Source organism: Haliotis rubra, unplaced genomic scaffold (assembly GCF_003918875.1).
Source record: "Haliotis rubra isolate DU_JTF1 unplaced genomic scaffold, ASM391887v1 Scf163, whole genome shotgun sequence".
Lineage (NCBI taxonomy): Eukaryota > Metazoa > Mollusca > Gastropoda > Lepetellida > Haliotidae > Haliotis > Haliotis rubra.
Genome location: NW_025765592.1, coordinates 930,903 through 947,937, shown reverse-complemented (window position 1 = coordinate 947,937; position 17,035 = coordinate 930,903). Strand labels below are relative to the sequence as shown.

The following is a 17,035-nucleotide window of genomic DNA, read 5'->3' as shown; positions in this document are numbered from 1 at the left end:
ATACAATTTTTGACAACAATGGACAGGCCACGACTCGACAATGGACATATAGAAAAACAATAGCACTTCTTTGACCAGTTGATGTGATGGCAGACACGGCCAAGGGGGATGACCAATTAAGATTATAAATGTCATATACAGTAATTAATTGCCTGACAAGTCAATGTACAATGCGGAAGTGATAAAGATTGCATAGAATACAGATTAGCATCATATAAATAATTACAATAATGTCTCACATGTCTTGAGTACATATGCATAGTTTTTAGTTTTAATTACAATACTTACTGCTAATATCATGAGTTCTTTTCAATTTGCCCATACTAGCCAAACTTACAAAATACACGAAATTTGTTACCCCAAAACTGGGAAACAAACGTAAAGATTTTCCCAGACATATGGTTCTAGCGCTAGGCTACGCTGCGCTCGGGGCAACACACCACTCGTCCGTGGCGGGTGACGTCATGCTCCTGATGACGTCACGATCTCTATAAATACGAGCGCTAACCATGCAACTTCCTCTTTTCAATTTTGGCTGCTACGGAGCACACCCCTGGTATAGTACCCTAGCAGCCCAGTTTGCTCTTTTAGTCAAAGAATTATGTCACATACTTCTTTGAAGTGTTTTGGTGTGGGCTTTCGAGTGCGGGATTAATCTGAAGGCAGATGATCCGCACCCTTATGTTTGGCATGCCGCCACTGCTCTCGGTTAAAGTAAGCCTTGTGCTGTGTGCAAGGATTGGACACCGGAGCAGTGGACCCAGTTGAGAGAGGCGTTGGAAGGCGTCGCTGAAGCGGGAGCTTCGTTTCAGCGACTTTCGAGCGCCGTCTCTCCAATGAGCGTCTTGTCAGCCGGTTTCGGACCACCGGTCTTTCTCCGGCGTGGTGGCGGGTGTAGGGGGCCCTCAGGGCCACCTCCCCGCTGCCTGGGACCTCCGGATTCGTCCCGGACGTCACTGACGTCCCCGACTTTCCTGTGTCTGACATCACCCTTGGGGTTGAGGTCGGGCCCGAGTTCCCAGGTGCCAGCTGCCAGCTTCGTCAGATCCCCTGGGTCTGGAGTCAACGGCCCAGATAGTTCTCGAACGTCCCTACGGGACCCGACAGGATTAGGGTCGGTGTATCCCAGCGGGACACGGAGCCTTCAGCCCGATGGGCCGACCTGGCTACGAGGTCACTCGGCCGGCCCTGCGGTGGGTGCCGGCCAGGACATCCAGGCCAGGACATCCAGAGGCAAAGTTTGCTTCTTGAGCAGGTTCTGTCTTCTCTACGGGGTCCCCCTATTCAAGGGGGACAGCAGAATGTGCCTAGTGGGGTAGCGACCTCTGGAAGCTTCCCCCAATCCCTTTCAGCTCCAAGGGACCCACCCTCGACCTTTGTTGGGTTGTTAGGCGAGACACGGGTGCGACGACCATGCAGGCCCCGACAGTCCCGCTAGGTTTGCCCAAAGGAGAAGGGCAGCATCCCATGGACGTGGACTCAGACCCGGATGACTCCTCGTCCGTGGACTCGAGCATCCTGTACGAGGAGGAGTCTCACCCTAGGGTGGGACCCTCCTCTACCGTCTAGGGCAGTCGGGAAGGACCCACTGGGCCTAACCTGACTGTCCCTAGGGGTCCATCCACCCCCTCGGATGTGGGGGAGGGAAGCACAGTGGGGGATTATTCCTTCACCGAATCCATCCTCTCCCTGAAGGATTTCCTCTGGTCAGTCGCGTCCGGACGGCAAATCCGCCGGGAACTTGGACCCCCCACGACAGGAGGCCATGCCTTTCCTGACTCCTGCTCAGGTGAGTAGGGGAACACGTGCACCTACGTCCTCCCTCTCCCTACCCTTCTCTAGGGACTTGGATGAGATATGGACAGAGCTGAATGACCTGATCCGAGGATCGGGAAATTCAGACCTGCCGGAGGACGGTAGATCCATGAAGACGGGTAAAGTGCCCACCCGTAAATCCCCTCGTATTTACGGTCAGGGCACATACTCTTGCTTTGCGCCGGACGGGGCGGAGCCGTTCTCCCTGGCAGCTCCCCCCGTGCCCCCTGAGTTCCTCTCACGTTTTCCTGCGGAGAACCCAGCAAAATTGCTGATAGCTTCGGAAAACCTGAGGAGCTGGGAGGAGATGTGCCGCCACTACTTTGGGGTGATTTCACATCTTTTCTGGCTTCTCGATGGGACCTTCCTGGCCCTGCCTAAGGACTTGGAGGCGGACACGCCTCCCTTGCAAGCGTGGATGACATTAGCTCTGACTGCGTTGTCACATCTGTCACGCTTGCAAGGGCGCTTCATGGCATGTCTCCTGCTAACGAGGCGAGCCGCGACCTTGGCTGCTTGCTCTTACGACGAGCAGACAAGGGCGCAGTTTAGGTGTGCCCCCATTGAGAGTCGGCAACTCTTCGGCACGGGTCTCCCTGACCGAATGCAGCAGCTGGCGGACAGGCGGAAATACGACGCGCTGTACACCCGTCAGCCTCCGTCTCTTTCCGTGGGGAAGTTGACTGTACCTCCTCCCCAAACTGCCGCCGCGTCCGGTCCGACTGGTGCCAAACGACACTGACCGAATCGGAAAAGGGGGACGAAGCAGTCCTCCAACAGAGCCACCCAAGGGTGGCGAGTCAAGTCCGGCGGCCGGCAGGGAAGGCCACAGGTCGTTCCTGACTCCTTCCCCCAAAGAGAGCTCAACAGAGAGTCTCTGATACCGGTGTCCACTCAGGACCCTGTACCCAGTCAGGCCTCCGTATCAGGGGCAGAATTCCCTATAGCTGGCAGGTTGTCACACTTCCTACCAGCATGGGAAGAGGAGACACTCGACCTTGGGTACATTCCGTACTAAGGGTCGGATACTGCATTTAGTTTCACGGCGTACCGTACCCGCCGCTAACATAAGACCCTCCTCTGTCTGCACTCCCCAGAGACAAAAATCAATTGTCGTCGTTGCGTCAAATGATAAGGGAGTTTCTCGGAAAAGGGGCGATCGTTCCCCTCCCGAATCCCGGGCTGGGATTTTACTCCCGACTGTTCCTAGTCCCCAAAAGAAACGGAGACTGGAGGCCAGTATTAGACCTGTCTCACCTGAACAAGTACACGCTAGTAGAGGCGTTCAAAATGGAAACTCTCACTTCCATAAGAACCTCTCTAAATCAAGGCGACTGGGCTATTTCAATAGACTTAAAAGACGCCTATCTTCACATTCCTATTCACAAAACGTCGAAAAAATACCTCCGGTTTGTGTTCGAGGATCGCATGTACGAGTTCCATGCTCTTCCGTTCGGTCTAGCCTCAGCCCCCTACGTATTCACCCGAGTCATGAAAGCAGTGGTAGCAAGGCTCCATTGCCTGGGTCTCCGGTTTCATGCTTACCTGGACGATTCCCTGAGTCCTGCCAGGTCGAATCTCCTCTGTGCTTCACAGAGTCAGCAGATTCAGGAATTTTTTGTGAAACTAGGGTTTGTAATAAATCTCGAGAAATCGGAACTAGTCCCTTCTCAGAGATTTACTATTCTCGGGGTGAAACGACCTAGGGGAAGCCACTGTGTCTCCCGCCGATCACCGTCTGAACGCCTTTGTCACGCTAGCACACAAGTTGTGCAAAAAGACTTTCGCCACGCCGAGAGAGATTCACTTTCTCCTAGGTCAGATTGAATCATTTTCAAAAATTCTACCCTGGGCGAAACTGGCAAAAAGAGAGCTACAGCTGATGCTAGCCTCCAAGTGGGACCATCTGAGCTGGGACACACCCGTTCCCCTCGGGACGTGGTTCAACTCGTCAATAAGTCAACGGTTAGCGCGAGACTTCCTGTCTCCGACCATGTCATTACACCAACCGACACCCACCCACAGACGGGCTGGGGGGCACATCTGGGCACCCTACAGGCCGACGTTCAGTGGGAACCGCACCTTTCGCAATCTCCACATCAATGTCCTGGAGATGGAAGTGGTCAATCGGGCAGTGGAGGTGTTCAAACCCCACTTGGCGAACAAAGTGACTCTCCTTCGTACAGACAACACAACGGTTGCCGCGTCCATAAACAAGGAGGGGGGGACACAGTCTCCCGAACTCTGTCAGAGAACACTCATAGTTCCCAACAAAATGAGAGATCTGAAGGGTCACTTAATAGCTCAACACATTCAGGGGAAGATAAATGTACTGGCCGACGCCCTGAGCAGAAGGGGCATGGTGGTTCAGACAGAATGGACACTACACCATTCGGTGGTGAAAGGGAAATTGTCAGCTTGGGAAACTCCCCATGTGGTTCTGTTGGCCACACGGTTGAATCACAGACTCCCCCTGTTTGTGTCCCCGGTTCCGAACCCCCTAGCGTGGGCACGGATGCTCTCACATTAGATTGGGCCGGGTCTGGTAAGCCTATGCCTTTCCTCCACCTCCGATACTGGATCGGGTGATAAGGAAAGCGCGAAAGGAAAGTTTCTCACTCTCATAGCTCCAAGATGGCTGGCTCAACCGTGGTTTCCCACGCTGCTCGAGCTCCTAGTGGCCCCACCGATAGCGCTTCCACGCCGGTTCGATCTGTTAGTGCAACCTCAGTCGAGGATATGCCACAAGAACCCGGCAGTGTTAGACCTACACGCCTGGAAACTGTCAAAGACTCCCTCCAGACGCGAGTTTTTTCTAAAGCAGTTGCCGAACGCGTCGCTCAGTCCAGGCGCTCGTCAACTGAAAGACTATATCAGTCACACTGGCAGTGCTGGGTGGATTGGACGAAGTCACAACAGGTGGATACCTTACGTCCAATGGTGAAAGACTTAGCCGAGTTTCTAAATCACCTACAGGTGAATTCACACCTTAAAGCTCGAACTATTAAATCTTACTCCTCTGCGATTTGTACCACAATACGCCAAAGCGGGGGTCCCGACTTCTCGGGGGACCAGTCCTGAGAGATCTAATGACGTCAATGTCTGCGTTCGCGGTGTCGAAACAGTTGACTCCCGAATGGGATGTATTCTTAGTCCTCGAAGCTTTGAAGCAAGCCCCGTTCGAGCCAATGGAGACGGCAGAGTTACGGCTCGTTTCTTACAAAACAGCCTTCCTCATGGCTTTGGCTACAGCGTGTCGCCGAAGTGAGTTACACGCTGTTGATTTCCAAAGTTTACGTTGGCAGGATGACTTAGTAAGCTTACAAACTCTTCCAGAGTTCAGGGCTAAGACTCAGAAACCACATGAGTGTTTAGCTCCGATTACAATCCCTTCTCTCTCCAATACCTTGCAGAAAAGGATTCGAATCGCTTACTTTGTCCTGTACGCGCCCTTAAGTGGTATATCCACAGGGTTAAACCCCTACGGACTACACAGAGAAGGTTGTTTATTTCCTACACAACGGAAGGTAGAGAAATTGCGGCAGCCTCTTTCTCTAAGTGGATTACGGGCACTGTCAGGGTAGCCTATGATCAGGCAGGTAAATCCGACCTGCTGACCTCTAGTAGTGAAAAATCACACGAATTAAGGGCTATCTCGGCCTCACTAGCATTCGCCTCCTCAGTCTCTTTAGATGCTATTACTGGAGACAACCTTCCACTTTTGCGAGATTTTATATCAGAAACGTTGCTACACAGCGAAACGGGTGTAAACGTCTTCCCCTCGCAGTAGCACAGAATCTATCGCTCTGTAAATGACGATGTCGATATTTCTGTGAATTTGGAATATTTGTCCTCCCGCAATATTGAGTATATTGCGCTGTGGTTTGCAGAGTTAGTGTGTTTATAGTAATGTTATATGGGCTGCTTTTATGGGTACCAATAACATTGTGCTCCTTAGTGCCATAAATGTCATTTTCCCTTAACGGGGATTGGAGAAGAAACTTCTGTATACCCTTCACGGGATGGAAGTCATGGTAACGGCCAGACCGACCATCTTGAAGATTTACAAGCCAAAGGTGAGTAAATTTTCTTTCTCTATTATTGTGCACTGAAGTTCCCTATGTTCTAGGGGAGGCAACTCCTACCAGGTCGGGCTGACCCGCCCCCGCGTGGGTGGCAATGTCAAGGCCGGGTCGACCTGACCTAGGTTGGCATGACCGCAGGGATTTTCCTTCGCTTTACAATACCTCTCCTTATATCGGCGACTTGTCAGGACGAGGCTCGGTTACCGCCGTCCGCTATGACAAAGTCTCATGATATTAGGAGTAAGTATTGTAATAAAAAGGGGGAATTCCATAGTAATTCCTGTTTTTATGAAATACTTATATGATAATTCCCACCCTCCTTCCCCACATTGGGAAACTTATTTTCCGAATGTTGAGCAACGTTCTAACAAGGACGGCCTCTAGGAGTGGTAGGGTTACAGGTTATGGTTTAGACATTGAGGAAGTTGCATGGTTAGCGCTCGTATTTATAGAGATCGTGACGTCATCTGGAGCGTGACGTCACCCGCCACGGACGAGTGGTGTGTTGCCCCGAGCGCAGCGTAGCGTAGCGCTAGAACCATATGTCTTGGAAAATCTTTACGTTTGTTTCCCAGTTTCGGGGTAACAAATTTCGTGTATTTTGTAAGTTTGGCTAGTATGGGCAAATTGAAAAGAACTCGTGATATTACTCGTAAGTATTTCATAAAAACAGGAATTACTATGGAATTCCCCCTTTTTAAATATTTGGACGATGGCTGTCCTGAATTAGTCCCTATAACAATCACCTCGAACAGCCTCGTACAGTAAACCACTCCGTAGCACCCCGTTTCTTGGTTTGCAGTTGCTTCACGTGGCTAACATCACTGGCGGAAACATTACACTTATGGTTTTCAACGAATAAAATGTCTCAGTTTATTCACAATTTAACAGCGACACGGTAACGTTCGCAATGTTTACATTCCCACAATGCGTCCGTGGAATCTGGCGTGACTAGTCAGGTGTACTGATCTAAACTTATGTTGGTAGTAGAAATGCGATGTTCATATTGCCCCATTTGGTCTACATTAATCACAGATGTAATTTTAAAATAACTCAGAGAAGATATTTAACCCGAACTTAAACCGTCATCAAACTGTTTTTCTGGTAATGTGCGTCTTAACGTAGGGGAGGAGACACGTCAATAGAACAGCACGTCAGTGAGCGAGGATTGTTAATTTAGGTCACCCACACCGTCTTTTTTCTGTTTGTTTTCTGCCTTATCGTAGTTAACCTTAGAAAGTATTAGATTTGGCATCTTAGAAAAGAAATACAGTTCGCTCTACCACCGTGTATAGTGTAATAAAGTGCACTTTTGCCCTGAACTATTATAACGTAAAACGTGTAACTTGATTGATGTAGTAAAAGTTGTAGAATGAATGAATTCACATGTTTGTAATGAATGAGAAAGTTCCGTCACAAAGTGACCTAACTGAGAAGTCATCAGTTATCCAATCCATTCATTAGAATCTCAGGTCAAGTCGTCACGGCACAGGTCAACGCGATACGACACTCGTGTGACGTACGAGATTAGTATGCACGTACCCTTACGTTGACCACGTGGGCAATAAGTATATATATCTTAAAAAATGTATTGCTTCAGTCTCTTGAGAATGTCACATCAGTGACCGTAGAATGTTAGTGAGTATAATTGCTAGGAAATGTTTTTGTTCTACCAGTGTATGAGATATGTTGTTCTAAATGTATTTACTAATAAATGAACTTGAGCCCGTGCAGTAAGTTACGTGATGAGTATGCTGTAAGAGGGCGGATATCATGTGCGGGACTGCTGTTGCATGTCTCAGTTGTATCTACAAACATGGTGCATTCTTTGGACGACGGTGTACAGGACTCTGCTTCTTCAAAACGTTCAGAACAACCAAGAGGTGATGACTTTGAGCCTATTCAACTGTTCCGGGACTATTTAGATGCTAAACTGTCTACACTGAAGAAAGAATTTATTATTGAGTCCAAGCAAATGTCTTTGTCTATTACCAAGAAAGTGAAACATTTTTGTATATATATATATAATTATTTATGTTGCATTTTTACAGTAGCGCATACACATTACAGTTCATAAAACTAACAAAAAAGTAAATGGCAACTTGACCAGTACTTATGTAACATGTCAATATTTGCATATTTAGTTAATCTGCAACAGTCAGTTAGCTCCCTTCGGATTTCTTTGAATTCTTGCATTTTCTTTTGTGATCTTCTGGTGAAAATATGATGTTTTGTTATTGATGTGATGATGTTAAGTTGGTTATTATTTCTTTCGGTATAGCCAAGGAAAACAATTTCTTTGGATATATTCATATTTATCTGAGCTTCTGACAGGGCTACAGATAAGGGCCGTATTGGCGTATGTACGGATAGAAAATATGCATGATACGGTAGGAAATAATTTAGAAAACGTAGCAGATACGCACCACAGCAATGGTGTATGGTCTTAAAATCATTTACAGACGTATTTATCTGAAAAAGTATTGTTTTATTGTTTATTGGCCTGTTTACACAAGAGTAGCAATGTTGTTGTGCATATATAAAACAAAACACAAGATTACTGATACGCCATTATTTTCCATTCAGTACTCTAAATGTACTTCAGTACTCCTATATTGAAAAAATAAGGAGTACGTACTCCTGATGTTGAAAAATTACCTGGAGCCCTGCCTTCTATGCCAATTTTTCAAATCATTACAAATGGAGCGTTTATAATGGCATGCCCAGAACAAATGGAGCAAATAAAGCTGCATAAATTGCTTCAACGTATCCCATTTTATAAAGGCAAGAATTTATTGGTAAGATACTAGTATGATGCAAAATCTGATACTGGAACCATTGAAACTTGGTAGAATATGTGCATTGAAACACTAATGAAGTATAGGTTGTGCATTCTCTATCGTTCAACCCGTCCTCAAACCTCTTCATTGGCTATGTGTAGAAGAGAAGATACAGTTAAAAAATCTGTCACTGATGTACCAGGCTGTTCACATGACATCTCCTCCATACCTACAAGCTTTAACATCTGTCTACCAGCCTACGTGAAGCCTACGTTTTGCTGATCAGTTCCTCCTTTGTGTTCTTTCATACAAATTAAAATCATTTGGTTCTAGAACTTTTCAGTATGCGTCAGCTGTACTTTGGAACTCTCATCCTAGGATCTGAGATGCTCTCCCTCACTTGACGTCTTTAAAGCTCATCTCAAGACCTATCTCTTTCGGTGATATTAATACTGACTTGAATTGTTGTATGCGCTTAGAACATGCCCATGAGGTGTGGAGATCAGCACTATATATAGAAATGTCCTGATTGTTATTGTTATTTTTAATATGGGATAATATATGTTTCCATTTTGCGAAATTTTGGTTTTTACACTGTCAGATGCTTTTGTATCAATGTTTTGTAGAAATATTGTGAACCTTTCTGAGTTTTCAATGAATGAGCAATGTGTAATGATAGTAAAGGATATGCAATTTTGTTCCTTTTTTCTGTATTTTGTTTCCTACAATATTGTTAAATATGCCTAAATAATCTTAGTAGTTTATGGCAATGGAGTTTAGCTTACAGAAGTCTCTATAGGAGTATAATTGTCCCTTTTCGTCAATAAAATCGTTCATGTATTTTATGCCTATTTTGTACAATTTTTCAATAAAGATTGTTTTATATCCCACTTGTATGTTATCATTAAACAAAACTGATTGAGACATAATATCAGTATTAGTAAAAGTAGTTTTGTTCAAACCTTCTATAAACAACCACCAACCTTGTATTAGATCTTTGTAAAATGGTTTATTTATGTTGGAAAGTAGACGTGCGTTTTGTTGTTTACTCAGGATTTCAGTTGGTAGTAAAGATGCGTCTTAACACAGCTATTTTCTGAAAGTATATAGTCTGTCTTATTTTGGGGACATATTATTCCCCCAACTGCCTTATCACAAATGATTTGAGATTGTTTTATCTTGTCATGTTTATTACTCCATATAAACTTAAAACATTTCATTCTTAAACTTATCCTATCTCAAGTCTTGAAAAGTCTCTCTTATGTTCGACAGGCGAGTGAAAACAAACTGTAAACAAATTTTTTGGCCTCTTGCAGACATGGGTTCAATTACTTTGAAATGTAATTAATTAAATAACAATTACTTACTGAATTAAATTACAAATTACTTTTTTTAAAAACACAACAGTTCAGTAAGATTTTGAATGTCATATGTTATGAGATATAAACAAAGAGGCCATTTTGATAGGAACTTGACTAATTGTACAGTTAATACCCCGTTTCCTCAAATACTAACCTACATTCAGTCATGCGTTACTGATTCCCTTTGTTTCGCAAATGTACAGATGGTGATAGTTACATGCCATTCACATGGCTTGAGTTAACGGCAGTCTTATTTATATCTAAATATTGATCAGGAAATTATTTCAGGTAAGATTTGAACCAACTAAAATCTAGCTATTTGACTGATTTTTAATATTCTTTATTGTCTGCTGTATACATTATCATGTAAATGATGGAAGAAGTGTTTGCTTTTATCAGTTTGTGTCCTACCTCTGTCAATAAAAATGCTCAAACAAACATGTATAACTTTCATCACCAAATTCAGTGTTTAACTCATTAAGCCCGAGAGCCACCTCACTACCCAACACCTGGAACCCCTTGCTGATTGCCCGGCTCGCTGTGCCGAGACTAATCACACCTGATTTCCCTGGCAGGTTTCGGGGATGACAGGAAACTATCTAGTCGTACAAACAAGTCCTGATTGTTTAATTGTGTCGTAAAGATATATGTTTGAAGAAAGCAGGTGTGAATACATATCGTGTATTGCAAAGCTTTATGTAATTTTATTGCAAGCTTCTCTTGTAGACCTTTGGCGGCTTGTACATTATATTTTATCTCCATTTGCATGTATTCTTTGTATGTAAGAGATGAGACACACATAAACAAATTCTCCCTCTCATATCATTGTGTGAGGTTTAATTTTACAAAACATCTTTGACAATGACATACTGTAAAGAAGAATTTACTTACATACTTCATCATCTTCGACGAAAATAGCGTTTTTGCCGATACAGTTCTAGTGTATACGAATTATTTTAAGGAAAATACTATTACGCTAGTCTGTGACTAACATAGAGCACATTCATAGCTTTGCACGTTCTTTCATCTAGATTTAATGCAAAAAACATGTGACCATACAAACATACATATAAAACATGTATTCTACATATTCCTTTGTATAGACATAAAACAAAGAGTCACGTGATTGGGCGTCATCAACTGTCCCAAATAGAACGTTTGGCATCTCAACTGTTCAATATAGTGGCTGGTCATATGTTATCTGTGACCAATCGTATCATGAGATACCTGTCACAAAGGAATCGACAGGTGATGGGGCGTGGGCGAAATTTCTGAAGAGCACGTTTGGTCACTCACCAGTTTGGATAGAGATTGATTATTGGCTATATCGTTGACCAGTCGATATGCTGGGTTTCGGCTTTATCAACTCAAGCTATCATGTAACAGTTTGTGTATTGTAAACATACACACTGGTAACGATCTTTGAAATATACAAATGAGACAAATAGGAGTAGATAGACACTTTGGCGAGTTTATTTGTCCTCATTGTAGTGTTTTCGATAAGTAAAACAAAGCGATTGAAATTCAACCATTGAGTAGAGATAGTATTTATTTTCCTATAGATTTTACGCACACAACTAGTACATAAAACATAATGGTTTCTGTACATGTAAATATAATCTTCACCTTGATACGAATGAATATCCAAACTAAAGTACACGTATTACAGAATTCACGAAATGACACTATACTGAATTATTATAGTGTATATACATGTACTTGCAGTTGAACCCTCCCTCCAAATATTTATGAAGGAGGGCGTGCCTATATTTATACTGAATGCAAACGAGGTTCATAAGATTACAGATGCGCATGCATGCATAAACATTAGAGAGAGGGGCGTGACTCCATAAAGCAAGTTGTCCAATGATATAACAACACATCTGTTTATTTTACACTTGTCACGGGACAAACCTTTCAACAAGGATATAACTACATATGCATTCTACTGAAGGCTGTTATTTCAAGGTCGAAAGAGGTGTATCTCATTACTGTAATATGATTGAATGATTGTACGTATGTGTATCGATACCGTAACTGATATACTATCCAGCTTTTATTGACGATGGATCAATAGAGACTGAGTTCATTGGTACACGTGATAATTACACAGCATTTGATAATTACAGAGATCAAATGCAAATGTTTTACACAATGCTCATGTAAATTGCATAGAAAACTGACAATTCAAATCAACATGAAACTTTCAACAGCTTGAACCAAAATGCTTGAAATACCTTTATATTCCATGCAAAGGCGCGATATTCGAATAGGTAACATTATCAACTTTAGATTATGGAAAATAACTAGTTACAATTCAATAAGCTTCAAATTATTATGTTCAGTTATGTCTTCTCTATTCGAGCTTGGATGTATAATTATTTGTGTTTATACATTATCAAAACACATTTTCTGTTGGACCGGCGGCGTCAACCCAATGTGCGTTGACGTCGCGCATACAACACAAATAAAATAATAAAAATTGTTGTGGGTAATGGTCATGAGCGTGGCGGTTCTTGGAGGGGCCCTAACTTAATAACTATGGAAGAGGAGTAGACACCAGCAGCAGGATATAGCACTGGCAAACGAAGTTGCAGCAGCAGGATACAGCACTGATAAGTGGAGGGAAAATATGATCCAGCTGAAAAGTAGGACCCCTAAATTTAGAAGATTGTTATAATATGTTTAAGCCTCCAAGAATCCCGCCACACCAATAACATTTTTATTCATGAGCATTTACAGCGGGACTGAAATGTTTTAAATAAGAATTTACATGGCAAAATATATAACAAGGCAAGCTAGGGTTGGAAGGACGGGGATTTTACCGATTGGTGTTGATGGCACGATAAGATTGGCGCGAATGACATTCAGAAAGTGACGTTATCGGCACGCGTTTAATACATGACGTCATTGGTAACTTAGTGACGTAACTATGGCGGCAGATAACAGAATACGGAAGTAAAAAAGAGAACGCGGAAGCAAATGCGAACGATGCAAGAGAATGGTTTTGATAACCGCATTAAGTGTCAATAACTAAATGTAGTTATCAAAACACGTTCTCTGTTGGACCGGCGGCGTCAACCCAATGTGCGTTGACGTCGCGCATACAATACAAATAATAAAAAATTGTTGTGGGTTAATGTTCATGAGCGTGGCGGTTCTTGGAGGGGCCCTAACTTAATAACTATGAAAGAGGAGTTAAATCGGGCTACTACGGAGTAGACACCAGCAGCAGGATATAGCATTGGCAAACGAAGTTGCAGCAGCAGGATATAGCATTGGCAAACGAAGTTGCAGCAGCAGCAAAATGATAGGTAAAATTATACGTCCGCTGAGAAGCAGGGCCTAGATTTTCGAAGCTCTCTTAGCGCTAAGATAGCCGTAAGTGCCATACATTAACATTAACTTACGACTATCTTAGCGCTAAGAGAGCTTCGAAAATCTAGGCCCTGGAATTTATTTATATACCAAAATAGTCCCCACCACTGATAAGTGGAGGGAAAATAAGATCCAACTGAAAAGTAGGACCCCTAAATTTAGAACATTGTTATAATATGTTTAAGCCTCCAAGAATCCCGCCAAAGCACGCACGTGCCGAGCCACACAAATGACCATTAACTCACCCGGTTGTTTCCCACCATAGCTTGCCTTAACAAGGTACCTGTGTTTAAGGGGATTCCACAGCAACCAGCACAGCACAGTTAATGTTTTCGATAAAAACTTGCAACCCACGCGGGGAAAGGTGGACGCCGTCCCATGAAAAGATGGAACTGTCAGCACTTTCAATGTCATGCCTTATTTGCACTCCCCCAGCTCCCTCACCCGGTTCCCAACCCGCCTGTTGAGGGTCTTACGGGCCCCCTCGATGGCCGAAAACGAGGCGGCACCACTCCAGTGGCGACGGGGTAGCATGTTAGACCACAAGATCCTCGTGTTGGGCAGCAGTAGCTGCACCCGCAGCAGCGACTCAAAGATGTCGAGGTAGAGCAGGCTGGTCTTGGTCTGTACCATATCATTAGATCCGAGGTGGAATACGAGCACCGCGGGGTGGGGTCGAACGACGCATTCCCTCTCGATGATTGGGACCAGTTCCCTCCATCTCATCCCCCCTCGAACGAACCACGTACCACGTCGAAGCGTCCCAAACGAACGTTGAGCTCTGGCCATATAGGATGACCCAATCATCCACACTGAAAAGAGTGAGACAAGTGAAAGGAAATATATACTGAGTCAAAAAAGAAACTTCACATTCTTTCTTCAGGGCACTATAAAAGAACAAGAGATGGTAAGATGGTTAAATTGTTATTATTTCATTGCTGAGATCTGTGTGATGTACTCGATACACTGACAGTGCCATAAGCAGTTCCATTAGGCTACACCGCCGTTCCAAAACATGGGTCTACAGAATGTCAAGTCACAAGAATAAAAATGCGAAATTTCTCAGTTCAATATCCTGTATGGCCGCCCCCCGCATTCACCACTGCCAAACACCGTCTCCTCATCGACTGCCTGATGCTTGTGAACACGTGGTTGGGGATTCTGCGCCATTGCTCTTGCAAGGCAGCGCCAAGTTCCTGCAAATTCTGAGGTTGGTTCCTAAGACCACGAAGCCTTCTCCTAAGTGCATCCCTAACGTGCTCTATTGGATTAAGGTCAGGGCCAGTCCATGACGTTGATTCCAGCGTTTTGAAGGAAATTTCGTGTCAACATCGCGGTATGTGGCCGAGCATTATCATGCTGGAACTGTAGACCTGGGCCATGAGCTGCCATGAAAGGAACGAGTTCAGGGGTGAGCACCTGGACGCGGAAAGCAGCAGCTGTGAGGTTTCCACGGATGACCAGAAGTCGGGAACGGTTGTTCCCACAGAAAGCACCCCAAACCATGCAACTTCCGCCCCCGAATCTGTCGACTTCCTGTACACAACATTGGGCATACCGTTCACGACGTCGTCTCCAGACTCTATGCCTGCCGTCCGCGAATCTGAAGGTTAACCTAGATTCATCGCTTAAGACGACTCGATTCCAGTCTCTCTGGGTCCATCGGAGGTGACGTTGGGCCCACAGCAGACGTTGACGTTGATGAAACGGCGTCAATATTGGACCGCGATATGGACATCGAGAATGGAGATTGGCAACCCGCAACCGATTTCGAATGGTCTGTGAGGACAGTCGACCTCTAAACATCTCATCCCCGGTTCATGTAGCCGGCAGAAATCTGTCACGTAGGTGACGTAGGACGATTTGACGGTCTTCTGCTCGTGACGTCATTTACGAATTGGTGTGCAGAAAACCACTTACTCTTAAATGTCACAAAAACAAAGGAACTGATAATTGACTTTCCGAGTAAACCCACAGAAATGCTTCCAGTGATAATCAACGGTGAATGTGTTGAGACAGTGTCGGAGTATAAGTATCTGGGAACCTTCATTGACTCTAAGCTGAACTGGAACACTAACACTGAAGCCCTGTACAAAAAGTGTCAACAAACGTCTTCATCTCATGCGTAAACTGAGATCTTTTAATGTTAACCCCTCTGTGATGTCATCTTTTTATGTAGCATTTATTCAGAGTATTTTAAAATTTTCCTTCCATTGTTGGTACGGGTCTCTCTCAGTTCATCTCAAATCTAAAATAGACAAAATTGTTAACACTGCAAGTAAAATCGCTGGAGTCAGATTTGAATGTTTATCATCAATATATGAGCGGCAAATCGTGAATCAAGCTGTCAAAATCATATCTGACGTACTCACTACTTAAATTCGGAATACAACCTCCTCCCTTCAGGCCGCCGCTACAAAGTATCAATTGTGAAAACTAAGAGAGCCTGTACATCCTTTATTCCAAATACCATATCTCTCTTAAACAAATGTGAAGTTACCTAAATCAAAGAATTTATGTAAATATGTTTGGTATCTCTTTAATGTGTTAGTAGCTCTGCTGATGTAACAAAAAATCCTGAAAAGGCATTAAAGTATTATTCTATTCTATTCTATTCTATTGTATTCTATCACAAGGGGAAGATTCTGGCCTAGCCAGGCTACTTCTTCACACCCTTGCTCTTATATGAAAAGGCGTGATTCTGGCCTAGCCAGGCTACTTCTTCCCCACCCTTGTTCTTATATCAAAAGGTGGAGATTCTGGCCTAGCCAGGCTACTTCTTCCCCACCCTTGTTCTTATATCAAAAGGGGGAGATTCTGGCCTAGTCAGGCTACTTCTTCCCACCCTTGCTCTTATATCAAAAGGGGGAGATTCTGGCCGAGCCAGGCTACTTCTTTCCCACCCTTGCTCTTATATCAAAAGGAGTGATTCTGGCCAAGCTAGGCTACTTCTCCACCATTGCTCTTATATCAAAAGGGGTGATTCTGGCCTAGCTAGGCTACTTCTTTCCCACCCTTGCTCTTATAAACCAACAGTAGGTTTGACTTATATTTTGGTACACACTTTGGTTAAATAGTCCATTTTTGCCTCTGACTTGGGTGTAGTGATTTGAATGCATACATGTTTGAACGGCATATATCTCTAAATCCATCCTGCTCCTGCCGCCATTCCTATGAAGACACATTGCATTAGTTCTTCATCTGTCCACCATAAGATGTAAACATTCAACCGCACATTTGATGGGTAAATAAGATGTAATATACACAGGCTGCTTGCTCTCTTATCATGCTGTTTATTATATAATATTTGTTGTATTTATGTATAAATGTAATGGAACATTATTCACATAAGCTTGTTTACTAATCCATAATCACTTTGGGTGAATGAAATATGATTCAGATATCCATGGGCCAAGTATACCCCTTATCAAACCTTGTCTTTTGAACGTAAAATAAGGCACTATAGTGGAATGATAGATGATACAGCATTTGATACAGATATTGTGTTGGGTAGTTGTTGTTGTGTTGATGTTTACATCTGCTTCCAACTGTTAAGTTGATGTCGCCGACATGGATGCCATATTTAAAGCCATGAGTGAGGAATATAATTGTGAAT

At 43.9% G+C, this 17,035-nt stretch overlaps 1 protein-coding gene across 1 annotated transcript; it reads left to right on the top strand.

Annotated features, from left to right (window-relative positions):
• The first annotated feature begins 3,105 nt into the window (after nucleotides 1-3,105).
• LOC124271730 lies at nucleotides 3,106-4,345 on the top strand. The gene is made up of 2 exons (XM_046706889.1): nucleotides 3,106-3,412; nucleotides 3,522-4,345. Exons 1-2 carry the CDS (start codon nucleotides 3,106-3,108, stop codon nucleotides 4,343-4,345), a joined length of 1,131 nt encoding a protein of 376 aa, XP_046562845.1.
• The last annotated feature ends 12,690 nt before the right edge of the window (nucleotides 4,346-17,035 follow it).

Excerpts from the sequence above, each read along its gene's own strand:
- LOC124271730 (XM_046706889.1), top strand. The coding sequence starts at position 3,106 with ATGGAAACTCTCACTTCCATAAGAACCTCTCTAAATCAAGGCGACTGG. Across the intron at positions 3,413-3,521 it reads TCTCCTCTGTGCTTCACAGA|GGGAAGCCACTGTGTCTCCC; the intron begins GTCAGCAGATTC and ends GAAACGACCTAG.